At 37.8% G+C, this 17,780-nt stretch overlaps 1 protein-coding gene across 1 annotated transcript in view; it reads right to left on the bottom strand.

The window, feature by feature from the left end:
• Positions 1 to 4,233: 4,233 nt before the first annotated feature.
• Positions 4,234 to 17,780, bottom strand: part of SLC25A36 (solute carrier family 25 member 36) — a 33,867-nt gene continuing 20,320 nt past the window's right edge. The window contains exons 5-7 of the mRNA XM_082767641.1: positions 13,532 to 13,598; positions 9,930 to 10,219; positions 4,234 to 9,081 (exon numbers count right to left, since the gene is read on the bottom strand). Coding sequence (XP_082623767.1) covers positions 8,888 to 9,081; positions 9,930 to 10,219; positions 13,532 to 13,598 — 551 coding nt within the window. The 3' untranslated portion in view covers positions 4,234 to 8,887. The remainder of the gene's footprint in view (positions 9,082 to 9,929; positions 10,220 to 13,531; positions 13,599 to 17,780) is intronic.

Below are 17,780 nucleotides of genomic sequence, written 5' to 3'. Positions count from 1 at the left end.
CTATCCACAGGTTAAACCAGAGAAATGAGGGTGTGTTTTCCTCCCAAGAAAAGTTCTTTCCCTTCAGTATCTGTTATGACAAGGCTCCCACTAATTTTAGCCAGCCTACTCGGAGTGTTTATTGAGTAGTCCTATAGGAACTGATCTTTTCTCTTGTGAGGCGGGCCACCTCAGTCCACAGAAACATTTCTATAGGACACGCTTCTGGAGATGCTGCAAGGAGTTAGTGACAGCAAGAAGCCAGATGTAGCCCCAAGAATTATTCATACTATTGCTTTCTACAGGAAAACTCCTTGCCCAGCCTGGTCAATAGCTGGGCAATATAGCACAGTGAAATTGGAATGGAAATGCTGCAGAATTGTACTTGTAGAGCATTGTTCCCTTATGTGGGAATTGCTGGCAAAGGGAACCATATTTCACATTGTCGTTTTTTTTTTTTTTTTTTTTTTTTTGAAGTACTGTTACATATCTAGCCTCAGATCATTAAAGCAGGAATAAAAGTACACCCAATCACATTTCCTTCTGGTCCTTGTTTTCCCAATTTTCTTCTTGTTATGGCAAGGACAAAACTTACTTTTACTCTGAGATATATCAGTGTCACATCCAACTTCTGATGCTTTCCAGGGAAATTCTTAATCTGTATGCGGGAGAAGACAAACTCCTCAGCACCAAGCTCCCTTGACACCCTTACAACATTCCCAGTCACTCCCCGCTCAGTATTCCCAAAGCCTTGCTTAATGCAGAAATTTGCCCTCAGTACATAAATATTGTTTACAGGGTGAGTTAGGTGTCACCTTGGAAGTGATGGATTTTCATCCTGTATCTGTTGTGACACCGCTCCCTCATTTCACCTTTAGCCAAAGTCTACCCTTAGTGAGCACAGCATGATTACATGGGACTCTTGCCACATCATCTGTAGAAAGTCATCCCGTGGTCAGGAGATCCAGCATGTTTATCACCCCAATTCACTTTAGATCTACAAATTCCTTTCCCAGGGAAACTGGAGGGAAGCAACTGTATGCAAGAGCAACAAAGCAAGCTGAACCAGCCCAGGAGGATGCTACCTGTAATATCTACCCTAAGTCAAAACAGTAGCTAATATTAAGTGAAAGTGAAAAGTGGAGAGACTGATAGTTCGGGGATTTGTATTTAACTGAACAGTTTGGAATATACTGTAAGAACTCACTAAACTGCAGTAGGGACCTGGAACCAGAACAACTAGATATAGCAGGAACAAAATAACAAACAAGGATAAAATTATTTATATTAGCATAAGAATTAGCAAATTTCAGTCACAGCCTAAATCAACTAAATAGTTTTACACCAGGAATTTGTCTCCTTGCACATTCAGTGAAAAGGTATTCTTTCCTAACAGCAAACAACATCCCTTAGACACTATCAAAATGCAAGACTTGCAGGAAAGCAACATGTGGTAAAAGAAAAATTCAGATCAATTGAACATCATATATTTTCTTACTAAGAGAATCTGTCTTTAAGCTTATCTGTCTCTAAGCTTCAGCTGCTTAAAGACAAATACATGAAGGGAATGTTAAAAAGATAAGTTCTTGGGCTCTGTTGATTCTAAGAGAGGACAGAGGAAAACAGTAAAATGAGCCCTAGTTCTTTTCTGTAAATCCTCCTGAAAGACAGACACATGCACCCCACAAGCACAGGGTGATTAACTCCATCATAAACAGAGCACCTAACTCAAACTAAACACACAGAGGAGACCATCTAGGTTAGTAAATGTAGACCCATGCTACCAAAAGGTGACCACACCATGCATCTCTTCCACGTGCTGTTCAGGCACTCAAGTGCCTCCCTCCTTCCTGCTCTCAGGACTACTTAAGACTGTTTTGCATTGATTATTATGTAGGATGTAATAACAGCCAACAAATAACCCTTCATTTTGTAGCACTGGGGTTTATAACTTAATACTGGCAGTAAAATCACAGAATCATAGAATGGTTTCAGTTGGAAGAGATCTTAATAACCATCTAATTCCAACCCCTTTGCCATGGGCAGGGATACCTTCCACCAGACCAGGCTGCTCAAATCACCATATCCCTTTTCAGATTCTGTCAGTTATGCTGGCAGGATATGCACACTTCTTTCCCCAATTACTTTTGTCAAACTTCTTTTCCTAGCTGTGATGAACTAGAGCTGAGTACAGTATCCCAAGTCAGGGCAGCTCAACTTTCATATATAAAAGTGCTTTTCCTTTAGCTTTCTAGAACTATATTTTTATTTTAAAATATATTTAAAATATTGTAAATCTATAAATAAAAATTTAAAGCAGTCATCATTATTGAACTGACTGTACTTTGTCCTTTCCAGCTTACAAAAGTAACACTCCCAGCCTACAGCAGTTTATAACTGACTGAATATGCATTTTGCACTAATATTTAATCTTATTTTGCTAGTCATGACAATCTACTTTTCTTTTGTTGTGTTCAACACTTACTGTGTACTGCTAATTCTTTCCAATTGATTATACACAAATCTTTCTTCTGCCAGAAGCACTGACATACATACTAAATACAATACCAAGTACAGTTCTTGCAGAAGTCTTCTTGAGCCTTCCTTAAGTACTTTTACTATTCATCACTAATCCATCAGTTCCTACTACAAAACATTTCCTCTTTAGCCAAGATCTTACCCATGTTGGAATAACCTAGAGATTTCCTTTGTGGCTCCACTTCAGATACTTCCACAAAAATCATATGGATTGGATTTCCTGCATTTTCTTCATTTAAAATACACATTATTGCAAACAATCACCAGTTTATTTCAAAGTGATCAACTCTTACTTACTGTCCATTTACCTTTGCGTCCAACGTTCTGCAGAAGAGAGATTTGCTTAGAGCTCTGCTTGGTACAGATGCACAAACCTGCAGTTCCCTCATTTTAATTGTTTTCCCTCTTAAATACTGGTAGTACATTATCTAGTCCCTAATTATGTAGCAACAGTCCTAAATTATAAGAATTCTTGAAATCTTTTCTGCAGACTTGCACTTTACCATGCCTATTTTCAGAGTTTTAGATGGATGCTGAAGTTCCAGAACAGACTGCTTTGAATTTTGTTTATACTCCAGATGCAATAATTTCAGCAGTTAAAGCCTCAGTCCCGTCCTAAGTGTCTGCTGCAGGAGCAAGATTAGAAAAAGCTACCGACTTCTGAACAACCACAGTTAAGGGAAGAAACACTCCCTTACGTAGAAATCCACCCAGAAGCAGGACTAAGATTCATCATCTGGAGCTTGTCTTTAAAGGCTTCTAGTTGACTTTACACAAGTCTATCGGTAACAAGTAGGCCTGCATTAGTGAAACCAGTCAATATTGCATCCCTTGCAACATTCCACTTAAAATATGAAAGTTCCTTCTCTCCTCAGTTAATCTTCCTCAGTTAAATACAGTGTTTTGTTTGTACCAATTAGTTCATGAGAACTAGATTCCTGTCCTGGCATCCCCTGCATTTGACAGAAGCTGTGCAAGAAAACAATAAATAAATCACACTCTGAGTCAGCAACAAGCACACTTGCTGGCAACACTGCCTAGAAGATTTGAGGAGTATTTGTCTTTGGAATTACCTCATTTTAAGTGCATTATCAAATTTAAGGGCCTTCTTTTGTGAGAGATCTTTATTAAGCTTCACATGCTTTTCAGCTGCATCTGTGTCAGACCACCAGTGCGTTAATGCCAAAACGTAACTCAATTCAGACCTCACATACCTTCACTTTACACACATGATTTTGTCCAGGGCAAGCTTAATACAACCCCTCCAGCAGAAGTGAAGTAGCATGAATGTCAAAACATCCCCAAGCACTTAACCTGAGTTCTGCCCTGCCAATTTGCCTCTCTGAGAACTCGACTGAAAGATCAATTGCAGACAATTACAATTATGCCAGTTAGAGGCATAACTTCAGATGTGTCAGGGATAAGCACGCTGCTTGCCTGCACTAATTCCAGAAGACTGACCACCTCTAAAGCTTGGCTGACCTTGATGCTAAGAAGTCTCAGAAGCAGAGCAGGGTTGGTCAATTCAAATTAACACGTACTGAAAGAAAATAAAGAAATGAGTTATCACAGACATGCCTTTTTAATGCAAGGTTTGAAAAACTTCTGAACATCTGAAATAATGAAATAGGAAACATCAAATCTGGCTCCATATCAAAAGCTGCTAAGGATTCAGTTCCAGAACACACTGATTTGGAGGGGAGGGGAAGGAAATGCGGCACAAAGAACCCCAAACAAAACCCATGTATGTTTTTGCAGAATGATTTGTGAGGAAGTTCTCAGGACAGACTTCAGATCAAATGCTTACAGCTAAAAAGAAATCGTATCGAATAGCACTTCAGATTCAAAGACTTATTTGTAAGTGCACTTGCAATGAAGTCTGAACATTTTAAGGAATTACTGCCCTTCATTTTTGCCAACAGTAGCTTGTGCTAGATGGCACTTTAAATGGCACAAACTTTCTGAACACCAGTTACTGAATCTCAGTTGACCAACAGTAACATGAGTATTCAGATTCAACTGCAAGAACACAGACTGTAATATAAAGCACCCATGAACCCCAACAAAAAAAAAAACATAGGTACAACACAGATCCATTACGTGCAGTTATTATAAAGACACAAGATCAAATGATTCACCATGGTCTCCTACTAAAATGCTCATTTTTAATCACAACTGTCCAGGCACTGGTATGTATCAAAAATAAGAAATCAAAAAGGTTCAAAGTAGTGTACAGTTGAGCACAGAAGGCAACATTTGAGTAGAAGCACATCATTTTAATTTGCTTTGAAGTTTAAAGCAATCCAAACAAAAGAGTTAACTATATAAATACAGAGTAAATGCACATAGTTTACAGCCAACTACATGTATGCAAGAATAATAGCAAACCTCACATGAGCATGAAAGTATTCTGGAACTGTCATTTGTGAGTGTTTAGCTATGACTCCTAGGGCATAATTAAGTTCACATATGCAGGGTAGGCAGACTCACTTAAATAGAAGAACTGAAAACTTACTTAACTAAATCTTTACAGACAAAAGTTGAAAAGGGATTACATTTACCTAGGCACACTTCAGTGTTCAGCTTGTTTTCTGAATTTAAACAGTTCAAACAGGAAGCAACATTTACAGAGGCTCTCCAATATTTTGGATCTGGAAGTATTCTTCTCAAATGCTACAGTCTGAGGAATGTTACAAATGTAATTATAAGAACAAAAACGTAACAGCAGAAGCTGTCATTAACAAACATCTCAATTAGAAAGGAAATAAATGGAGTGCATTATGTAAACAGGGAACTAGATAGGTGCAATGTCAATGTACTAGTGGACAGGCTGATGTTTCAGTTACAATTAAAATAAACAAAAACTCCATAAAACCCTAGTGTAAAACTACTTAAAACAACATAGTCTAGCAGATGAGTAATTCAGACAAACAGCAGATCTATCGGTCATTTTAAAGGCCAGGCTCAGCCCCCTGCGACACACCACAACTCACCTGTCAGCACGCAGCACTACAGGGACTGTAGGGCAATTAGAGGGGCAGTGAAATGTGACGGCACTCGCCGAAATCGATTTTTTCTGGCTTTCCAAACTCAGGCCACCCTTGGCACGTCACCCCCAGGATGCTACAGCAGCTGGGTGACAAGCAGCACAGCCACACAGGCAGCCAGGCAGCCCCTTTTCCCTCTGAGCAATGCAGGCTCCACTGCCATCTTTGGGCTGGTTCTGCAAAGTGCAGGCTCAGTGCTTCCCAAACCTAACCTTTTGCTGAGTCAAAACTGGTAGCTAGTAAGGGTTTATCTAGGCAAGGGAAGTTGTGGAAAGAAACTAATTACTGAGGCTTGTTTTAAACATCCAAAAAACAATTTGCCTCTTTAGCAGGGAAAAAAAAAAAAAAAAAAAAAAAGTGACGTAAATAAGCTACATTCAAATAGAAATTAGGATGACCATTTAAATTACAAGAAAGTTTAAATGCACTCCTTTTGGTTCTGTAGAAGAATAGTACAGAGTGTAGCATCTTCTAATTCCCTTTGAGCTTTTGGAATAAATAATCAGGAAAACTACATAAATAATTTAAAGATCTTTGGGAAATATTTCAGAGGTAACTTTGTATGTACTGTACTTTAATGAAAAAGCCAAAAAACTTTGGGTTTATATTATATAAAGTAAGCCAAAAAACATGATCACCCCCTGAAGGCAAAAACATTGCTTAAACCCCCCTGAAGAAGGTGGAACCATAAGCTGATTGTCTACTTCTAGCTGCTGTCTCCCATACTCAGTTGGCCTTGTCAAAATTCTCTACTTCAACTTTTGTTTTGAAAGCAACTGCAGGGGTCGGATCTCACCCAGAGAAGGCACACAGGAGGTACCCAGTGAATTAATGGAAGAGATGTATGTGTAATCAAGGGAGACTGTTTCCAATAAACAAAGGAGAGCAACTTGCATGAAGCCTAGGCTAATGCAAGGCTTAATGTCAGCTATACTCACAAACTCCACAGCTGAATGTTGTCTTGCCAAGTTAAAGTTTGTCTGTGACCAAATAACTTGGATAGCCTGAAGAGTAATCTGCTTTCTATAGATTTAAAGCTACAATAAGCAGCTATGCCTGCACTTAGTTTAGTTATCTGAATAATGGCATCACAGCAAGACTTTAGAGTCATGAATAATACTTCCAATTTTTCCTAGAAATCACTAGAAAAAGGTGCATTTTATTTAGAGCACACATATAAGCACTCCCTTCACTTCTTTAAATCAACCAAGTTCACCTTCGCAGACAGATCACAGACCACAGTATTTGTCTTTAAAAAGGTAAAACATGATTTTCCAAGGACAAAGAAGTCAGTACAGCCAAGCTTCCACTCCAAGGTCACTGCGTGTGCTATAGGTGGCAATCAGTAGTTACATGAAGTATTAAAAATTTTGGCAGCATGGAGAACATGACAAGATCAAAATAAAGGAAAGGGAATGAAAAAAAAACAGACTGCTTGCTCTGTAAGCTTCAAGTTTTCACATAAAGCCTACAGAACTACTGCAACAGAGATCCTACACATCTACAGCATGAAATGCTTTATCCTGCAGTTATACGGAAATCAAACCACATGCCTTGTTTAAAACCAAACAGCATGTACTAACCACAGTTTGACTACAGATAATCGATAAGAGGAAGAAAAGTCACAAGCCAGAAGGCCACAAAGTGCATAAGGAGTCATTTATAAGAAAGCCATTGCACACAATGCACAGTTTAAGTACACTGAAGCACCACACTGGAAGAGCTGATAGCACAGTTCTGTCATACCAGTGTAGTGGCATTTATATGTAGAAAGCTATTGCCCCCAAATTACAATGGCCATCTTCTTCATAAGGATCATGGATGCATATTGATAAATATTCTAGGTGCAGACAGAAGATTTCTGTTTGGAAACATACATGAGTTCTTGTAACAGTAAACTTCAGGTTTTGACACTCCGACTGTATGATTTTGGAAAGTGCTCTAAGTTATGACAAGAGTTAACTAGCTAAGCCTTGCTGCTGAATGTAACTCATGGTTTTGCAACTGGTTAATAGAACAAAAAACAATTCCTGAAAATTCAAACAATCTGGAGGACAAGGTTATACTGTCAACTGCAATTCTGCACACAGGCTCAAGTTGGAAGAAGTGATACACCAATTATCAAGGGGAATGCTGACCAAAAAAATAAATCTAATTTACTCTTTTCTCCATCATTCTGTACGGAGGCTGTCTGCATTGAAGAGATTTATCTCAGCTTCAACATTTTCTGCTTTCTGGTCACCCTAGCCATGGTGATGCATGTTCTTCCCCTCTACACCAATACAGATACTAGTAAGCTAGGTCAGGCTTTGCCCAAAGTTTTAGGATAAAACACCTTGTTATTAGGTAGCATTGAGCTTTTTGAATAAATCCTGTCTTCACAAATGTTAGGCTGGACTAGGTAAGATTTCCTATCACAGTAAGTATCCTTTAAAAGGCTAAGTAGCAGCATTCAGCTACTACCATAGCTGTGCGAGTGACCTGACAAGTTGGCAAGGAAACCGGATGATATAGAAGAATGTTTCATAGGTCTCTTTCTTCTAAAAAGGAGGGAAATTTTCAGAAATTAAAAACAGTGATGCAGCAGAACTAGAAATCCACATACACCAATATTAAGAGATGGATAACCTGAAGAGTTCAGCAATCAGATCCTCTCTCACTAACCTAGAACACTGCTCAAACTTAAAAAAAAAAAAAAAAAAAAAAACCAACAAAAAAAAGCACAGCCAACAAGCATCACCTTTTTAAAGTGAAGAAATAATTCAGTTCTGGGTCCCTGCGCCATATCCTATCTCGAGGTAGCAACACTGAAAACTTTACACACTGACTACTACCTCAGTCTCTATATGAAACTTCAGAGCAACCTAATGGAAATTTCAGGTATGGAAAGGTATTAAAGTATCATCTTCCCCATTCTTCCAACAGGTTACTGTGCAGTAAAACAGAACAAAAAAGGATGGAGTTGAGAGCAATCACTAAATGGAAATAAGGCTGCCCGAGAATGTTTTACACCCCCTCTCTCACTCATCAGGTCTCTGAAAACTGAATAGCATTGTCTAGATTAACAGATGAAAATAAAGTAGCAATTTAGAATTAAGAGATGTATAAATGCATTCCCTAAAGGGCAGCTCCCATTTGCCACATTTCTGAGACCATACAATAAGGCAGCAAAATTATTCAGTTGCCCACAACCTTCTATTTTGTCCATAGCTGCATGTTCCTGATATAACTTTCCTTTTGCCCACCGCATTTGGCATTGACATTCAATGGTCCACTTCAGTCTTTCAATCTTCCAGCTTCCTCTAGAAAGCCTTGACACGCTGCTATCCATCGAGCAAGTAGACTACCACTTCATAGGTTGACATCATGATAGCTGTGTTTGGAATCTGTCTGATCAGATGTGTAGTTAAACCTCGGTAAAGGGATCCATACCCTTCTTCTCGCACAAGCAAAGATAGCGTCTGGAAGAAAGATCTATATTTTGTTCCCTCTTCTCTTAGTCTTGTTCGTACAACCTCTGTATAAGGAAAACCACACATGATTATGTTTGCCACTTATCTTTCTCAGCAACCAACTAGTAATTTTACATTAAAAGACAACCAATCCCCTTCCTCAGGTTCTTAATAACAGAAAAACTCTAAAAAAAAATAAACAACAGAGAAGCAAAGCAGGTACATGTAAGAGGAAAACAAGTTAAATGTTTATGTATTGTCTACTAAATCGATAAGCAAGACTTTGCTCAGTTAAAATCCAGAAGAGAACTGTTTGGGCTTATGTTTTAACTTCAAAGTTGCCATGAATGAAGTACTCAATCCATCAAGCTTAATGTATACACAACTACTTGGCTGGAAAAAAGCAAATGCCACTGAAAACCAAACTAGGCTGCCTATTTTCTTACACACCAGAAAGTTCTTCTCTCTGCATTGGGTTGACACAGTCTTATCTCAACCCATGAGCTTCTTCCATTGTATTTTCTCCATGTCCTGAGTGGGGAGGAGTAAGACAGCAGTGTGGTGGTGGTTAACTATCTACTGGTGGTAAACCACCACAGTCCACTAGTGAGTTATGTGAAATTGCTGGCTATGTAGATTCCAAGTAACAAAGTACCTTCTCCCTAAGTACTTTGGGCCACAGCCTGGCAATTCCCTTGTAGAAATAAACATTGACAAAAAATAGCCATGAGAGATATCCATTTTAAAATATTTTCATTTCTGAATACTATACTCATTTTGACTAGCTGAATGTGAAAAGCATTAGATAAAGGAACTGTTATTGAGCAAGCAAGTCCAAGTCAGCTACAAATCGCTGGAAAAACTCTATTTGATCACGTTGATTCAGGATCTCAGCTACACAAGCCCCACTTACCATGGGGATATGCTATTGATGTTGCACAAGTTTTGGAAGTGGCAGCAGCCATCATCATTCCAACAAAGTCCGAAGCTTCTTTTGCCGACTCATCCTCATTGTCCATGGCAGAAGCAGTCTTATACTCCAGTAGTTTTCTCTTAATACTCTCATAAATAACAAAATGAATTACAGTCTCAGATATGCCTGCATAGGATGCTGACATTCCTCTGTAAAAGCCTTTAATACCATCTGATCGATAAACTTTTTGGACACATTCAAACGCACTCATTCGTTTTTCTCCACGATTCCTAAGAAGAAAACAAGACAGACATCAAGATAGTGCAAATTGAGATTAGAAAATAATTAAGCAATTTTTCTTGAGTGACAAGAAGATTTAGGAAACATCTCACACTGATGCTAAGGGTCCCTAATTCAAATACTTACGGGAACACAGAATTTGGAAGTGAATGTCCTAAATACCTTCAGCACTGAACACAAGTAAAGTACTACATTGATTCCAAGCCAAACTTTTTATAGTATGATTAAAGTAAAATATTACAGAGACAAATCAACCAGCTCTAGGCCTCCCAGTGTCTTGTGGAACAAAGGACTAAATTGCCTAAAAACAGACTCCCAAGCAGACTTTATAAGTTAAGGCTTGTGGGAGAAAAAAATAATACAATTTTCTTCTGCATATTGAGTGGATTCTCCCCTAAATTCTGCCTCAAATAAACAGCTCCTACAGAAATTACCCATCCCATTCCAGAAGCGTATGTCTTGCAGTACAGCCTTTAGGATGAATTGGGTGAGAGGCTCATAAACATGAAAGAAACAGAGGAGAGCTAGGGTTCCAACAGGTCTCAGAGCATCAGAGGTATCAGCAAACAGCTGGGTATCAGCAAACATCTGAAGAGAGCATGACAACCAACACAACATAGGCAGCTTTTATTTGATTCAGCTAAGCCACAGCTGATGTCAAGGCATATGCTCCTTACACTTTGCAATATGCACACTGGACTTGAAGGACATCAAAATACTTGTCCTCAGCCTCTTGCTATTTATTTTCTGATGTCAGAACGAACTTCAAAAACCCAAGCCAAATTACATTAGACATTATCAAAAAATATTTGGGTAAAGAAAATCTAATTCCCATTTTTAGCTTACTTACTGAATTGAGTTCTGCATACTGAAAGATCTAACACACTGTACACAACTATGCATGACCCTTATGACACTACATAAAATCTGCTTCATTGCAGCAGGGACCACAGGCACTTGAAGCATACAGATTCTGCCAGCAGAGGTCTCCTGAGTGAGCAAATTGCACAGATTAAAACAGCAAATAAGCTTTTAAGAAGTTACGTTAAATCATACGCATACTGTCAAATCAGGACAGACAGGATGCAAGTAGAATAAGGCATCACTAGATGGCAGAATTTCAATCCTGATGGCTTGACTCTGCAGCAGAAAGCACTGAAGCAAGGTATCAGGTACTATTTTAAGTGGTCCTTGTGTACACATAGATGTGAATCAGAACTTGACTGAGCTAGGTGGCAGATGCTGTGGAGTGGTGGGTAGTGCTGCTGGTAGGACAGGAGAACAGAGATGAAGAACAGTTAGCAAGAGGAACAGCTAAACCTAGAAGCTGCAACTCCAAGAGCAGCCCAATCTATATGTCTCCTCTACACCTGGACAGGTAAACCTGTCTTACCTTTCTTACAGGACTGCTGCAAGAAATTGTTCTGACATTTAAGAGCCCTAGCATTGCCTCAAAGTCTATAACAATTTCACTCTGGAAACAAAACATGCCTTCTCCCCATTTTTACTGGGACCAGTGGGAGTTTTGAAGAGAACCTCAGCATAAACAAAACCAAGTGAGTATAATCATAGAATCAACCAGGTTGGAAAAGACCTCCAAGATCATCTAGTCCAACCTGTAAATAATCATACAGGCCAAGTGTTTTATGCCTCTAAAACCTGAAATATTAAAAACTAAAACTCTTTTAAGCTGAAAACGCAGCGTGTGTTAGATTAGCCTGTATAACTGCTGTGTTCTACACTTAAAGATAGATTTCCTTGTTCTAGAAGGAAGCTCCCATATGAGCAACGGGTTTGTTACTACATACAGAAATAATGTGCACTCGTTAGTTTGAAAGCAATACAAAAACATGCTAAGGTTTGAACTGCAGGCTGTACAGCAAGAAGAGCTCGCAATAATCTATTTTGTTTTAATGACATTTTGATGCCCAGATACTCCTTAGGATACACATGGTCATGACTAAGATTCAGGAGAACACCACTGCACTAAAGTAGTTACAAGATCTGCACATCTAAGGTTGTTACATGTACATCAGAAATTACCACTTGTCACAGACACCTATCCTCCCAAACAAATGCTATCACACAGTATGCTGGCACAGACTGTAACAGAAGCACTTTAAAAGAACAATCAAGGTTATAGTTTTAAACCATTTATTAGGGCTTAGGGTTGGTGTATTTCAACCCTCTTTACATTAATTAGTACATTCTGCCCCAGCAACCTTCAGAGGTTTTTCAGTTTTCTTTGTTTTATAAGGAAGAAATTAAGTTGATTTCACTGTGTTTATATTTAGTTTTTTAATTCTATTAATTATTTAATAAACTCTTAAACATGTAAGATCAGTGTTGCCTACGCTTGAAAGTTACAGTTTGTCCCCAGAAATGAATCTCATTTGACAATGTCACTCAGAACTGACAACGTCAGTTTGGTAGATTGTTTTGGTTTTGTTTTTCCTTTGAAGAATTATCACAGAGCAATGTTGTTTTCTGAAGCAATGCTTTCATGCTTTACAACCAGAAACGGATAAGCTACCAAGTTTTGTGGCTCATTAACGGATTTAGTATGGCTGCAAAGAGAACTGGATATTGCACTCTTTTACAGAAAGTTTATAAAATGAACAGGACGGTTGTATTTAGACATTTGCATCTCATCAGTCTCTCCCTAGTTTTAAATAGATGACAATAGAGGTCAGTCTTCCTCTCCATTTGCATAAGGTTCTACGTCATTACAAGTACTGTATCAATAAACACTTTGTGTAATCAATTTCTGTAATAAATTCAGACAACTTCTATTGCCTGTTGCACATTAGGGAAATTCCTGTGTTTGGATCAATAAAAGCAGGCTTCTGCTTTTTGTAGGCTCACTATTCGTGAAAAACTAAGAGCAGACTGGGGTTTCATCATTTTACTAAACTTTCACTAAAATATTTAAATCCTGATTTAAAACACTTAAAATTCTTATTTCAGGAACTTTTAGCTCAACAACTAACAACAAAAAGACTGCATTACTGAAGGGAAATGTAAGCACATGTTGGTAGAATATAAGACTGTTAACCCTGTAATTAGTTCCAAATTTGTTGGCCAGTGTACTACAGTGTCTCAAGCATGCCTTAGAACAGAGAGATTAATAAAGAAAAATTATTATAACGACAAGTGTAACTTTCAGATAGATCAGTACCAACTTCTTAATTCAAAGTTTTGGATATTGAAAGAGTCGATCCAAATACTTCTGTTCAGAACTCTTACGCAAAGTTTAAATCTAACAGCAGTGAGATTTCCAGTTGTCACCAGTAGATTCTTACCTTGCATCAAGCTGTAATCGTGTCTTTACTAGCCAAATGGGATTGGTTGTTGTGATTGCAGTAAAACCTAATATTTAAAAAAGAAAAAGTTAGATGTGATAGTATCATAAAGGCAACTGCAGCTAAGTTTGAAACACACACAGAAAGGTAGGATGCAAAAACTCGGACTATACTGATTTTTACAAAGTTCCCATTGTAGCCTTTTACTGACATTTTATGAACCCATACAGCTAATAATCATCTAGCTTTTTTTAATTTCACATTAAGATTTTAATTAATTTCACATTAAGATTTTAAGGTTACTCTTAGCAACGGTTTCCCCACATATTAAATAAGCCCAATTATGTATACTTCTGTCTATATAATCATACCAACCCTTTTTGTTTTTTTGACAGCACAGATAAACAAAGCTAGCTAGACTAGTATCAGCCAATCAATTTGGAAAATTCAGTACGAACAGGTTGCAGATACAGCTACAGCATTTAATATAACTTAAACAATTGTGTCAATTTAATTTGCTACCTGAAATACAATCCGAGTTTACAAGCATGCAAACTGAATAAATACTACTTTTGGTGCAGTTAAAAGGCGTGTGTTACTGTCAGTTAAGAGACCTTTAATACTGAACTAGGAAGAGCAGTTAAATTTAACAGGTAATATTTTATTTAGTATTCAAAGCAGAGATTGTTGGTTGGCCCAGGAATACTTTTACAAGCGTATGAGTGTTTAAATTGTTAAAGTAAATAGTATGACTTCTAACTATCCAGACAGACAGCAACTATTCAGGCTTGCATCAGGACTATGGGTTAAAGCTTTGATTTTCAGTCCACTGAAGAAAAAGAAAAGGAAGAGAAAGAAGGAAACAAATTAAAAAAAAAAAAAAAAAAAGAAGAAAGAAAGAAAAGAAGTAAGAATCATTCTTACTTCTGCACAACCGTGGAGAGAAAAAGAGCAGAGTGAAAGGCAGCTCTGAAAAAAAAAATCAAAATAAAAAACCATCTCGAGTCATAATACCACACGTGCACCATTAATGAGGTGACATGTCTGCAGGAGAGGAAAGGAAAAGGGAAGAGCTGGAACATGGCCAGGCAAAAGATGATAAATTTAGACACTTGCTTTCTAAGTGACACACATCACTGATATATCACTACAGAGACATGCTGCCCTCCTGCGAGGGAAGGGACGGGGCTTGCAGGAAAGCAACGAGGAGTTATCTCGTTCAGTGCATATCTGGTGCACGATACTTATACAACGAACAGGCTATTGATGAGCTTGTTTATGGAGATCATTAACAGCTTACATAAATATAAATATTTAGCAGAACTGCTTGCATACCAGTTACTTCTGTTTAATCATAATCTATGTTTACATTGCACACAAATGACTGCAATACTCTGAGAAATGCCAGGGGATCTTAACTGTTGTAAGGTTTGTTCTGCCCTCCCCACCCCCAAGTCTTAAATAGGTTATTAGGATTTTCAGTTACAGTTCTCCAGACAAACTATGAGGTTTAGCAGGTACTAGGATTTAGCTATACTTCTGTGCCAAAACAGCAAGAACACTTAAGGGATTTCAGTTTAATCTTTTGATTAAATAGATTTTTAAACTGTCTCAAACCTCTTAACTAAAAAACTTCCTGTGAACTCACTGGTCATAAAGGTTTGGGGTTGCTTTTTGATACGCTACTTATTTTTTTCTACGTCTAGGTAAATAAATAGCCCTTCATACAATGGAGTGAAATACTAGCAAGCCTAAAATGTTTTCATACCTGCATTCCACACAGTCAAATTATTACGTAAAAAACTCAAAGCATCAGCGACCTACTCTGCCTTAACAAGGCACTGGATGTTTTTTAAACATCTGCAAAAAAGCTCTGCAATTCAACTAGTCTGAGCCCTTCTGACCTATCTAAGGCTTTATGGTACAGGAATTCCACTGAACTAAATTGAACTAAATGCACACTTTATATTCCTCTATACTAGCACTAGCAAAGCTTTAATTTTCTTACCTTAAAATCAGAATCTTTCCACACCTACAGCGCATGAAAGGCACTAGTAATTAACAGGACTGAAAGAAAGGCTTTGAAATAAGGTGGCAAAAAAAGTAACTCAATTCCCCTACAAACACACGTATTCCAGAAAAGGCTTCTCTCAAAAAAGCCAAGATCAGTTCTAAAGTGCCTCCTAGCTCTTAGAGAGTGTTTAATGAGTCAAACAAGAACAAAATGTTTTTGCTTCTTATTTATCTGGAGTTACATGCTCTGAAATGTTCTTACTGCTAGCCTGTACTTGGCAGCATTATCTGCCGGGCCCTTTCTCTTTCCTATCCAAGTCGTAGAACTGGTCTCTGAAGATGCTAAATCTGTAACAGGAAACAGAGGTGAAATCAGAGGCAACAAGAGGCAACTTTTGCTGTCCAAATGTTATCCAAGAAGCAACATTTGCCCGCAGCGGCAGCCACATACTTCTGAGGAGAGTATATTGGAAACTGCCAGCAAATAGTGGTTGGCACAGGCTTATTCTGTCTAAACTTCCTCTCCCTAGGTTGCTCTAAGCATTATTTAAGCGTAGCACTCCTAACAGTATGCTCAGACACTTAGCAACAGGCATTCTTGCCCCCAGGGCTGCCATAAGCCTTCGTAGCACAACAGTTTGTATCAAAGCTTTCAAATCAAAGAGCCTTCAATAATTCAGGTTTCAAGATGAAATGACTACAGCTCAATTCTTACAGGTAATATAGTAAATAGCCAGTGCAAGAAGAAAAACAAAGAGTTGAGTGATGCTGACCTCAAGGAAGAGGCTCCAAAACAAGAAATATCCATAATTTGGGGATCTTTGATAAGATAAGCTTTTGTTTTTAAATAAAGTAAGTCTATAGCAAAAGTACTAGTTAAAACATAGGTGCAGGGCTTTCAACAACTATTAAGCTCTATCATTTCCTTTTTATTCCTCTTTTTTTTGTTTTGAAGTCTTAAAACTAAACTTTATAATGGTTTACAATGCTTATCAACGTGTTGTATTCTCAAAAGATTAAGATTCCAGATTAATTTTAAAATCAATCTGGCAATACAAGAAATTCCTGTATTGTATGTATTTTAGTTTGTTCTATGAAATTATATCCAAACTTCAGACAGAAAATATCGCAATCTACTTTTTGAGCTATACAAACTAATGACAGGTAAGATCCCAGGTATTCCTATTATGCATCATATTTCAGAAGTGTTTTTTTTTTTAATCTGTAAGCCAATGTAATTGATAGACACATGTGAATATGGAATGCTGAATTGGAAATCCAAAGTGGTAAAATAAAAACAAACCAAAAGAGAAAAGAGAAAGAGACAGAAAGGAGATTGTATACATATTAAAAACAAAAAAGAAAAAGAAAAAAAGAGGTATTTGAAATAACGTGACAACAGCTGCAACATTTTAAAGGCAGCTTGGGGACACACAAAAAAAAAGAAAACAAAAAAAACTTGTTTAACTCAGCAAGGGACTTGGAATTAGCCAACAGAGCTAAGTAAAAGTAGCAGCCATCAGTGAAAGGTATTTTCCACCTTTCCCTGAACTGCACAAAGTTAACTCTTAACAGAGTTCAGGAGACGTGATGTCTTTGCACAATGCACATAATGTGAATTCAAGATAATGAAAGTGAATTCCCCTTATTTTGTTTATTTAATAGATATTACAAACCCAATGTGTGGTTCTTACACTAGAGGCTGCAAGAGACGCTCAGTTCAGTACTCACGAGGTTTAAGTTAGTCCATATTTCTGCAGGAAGTGACCTGCGGATGGGGAGCATGAGATGACACGATCTCACTCTTTTCACGGGAGAAATGTACAGTAAATGCCTAAAATAGACACAGGCTTTTCTGTATCATAACAACAAGCAGTGACCTCATCAGACACATGTGTACAAATCGAATCCCATTGGAAGGATTTGTGAATTAGTTATTGTGAGATCTAACGTTTTTCAGGTAAAAGTTTAGGAAAAAACGCAAGAAAAATAATCAGAACAGGCCACAGGTATTAAAATAGTTGTGTAAAATGCACTGAGTACTGAAATTTCTGCTCATTTGCAGCAGTTCAATTTTACATCTCCAAATACTTACCTATGTATGAGATTTACAAGTGAGCCCTTCTCCTTTCCCACTACCTCCCAAATATCTTTAAAAAAAAGTAAAGTCATCTTAGGACGGAAAAAAATGGATGCCTTATGAAATCAAGCTTTCTAATGTCAATAATCCATGAAT

The sequence above is a fragment of the Aythya marila genome (assembly GCF_965140915.1).
Source record: "Aythya marila genome assembly, chromosome: 9".
NCBI classification, from domain to species: domain Eukaryota; kingdom Metazoa; phylum Chordata; class Aves; order Anseriformes; family Anatidae; genus Aythya; species Aythya marila.
The sequence above is the reverse complement of the archived record's forward strand: the minus strand, read 5'-3'. Positions and strand labels throughout refer to the sequence as shown.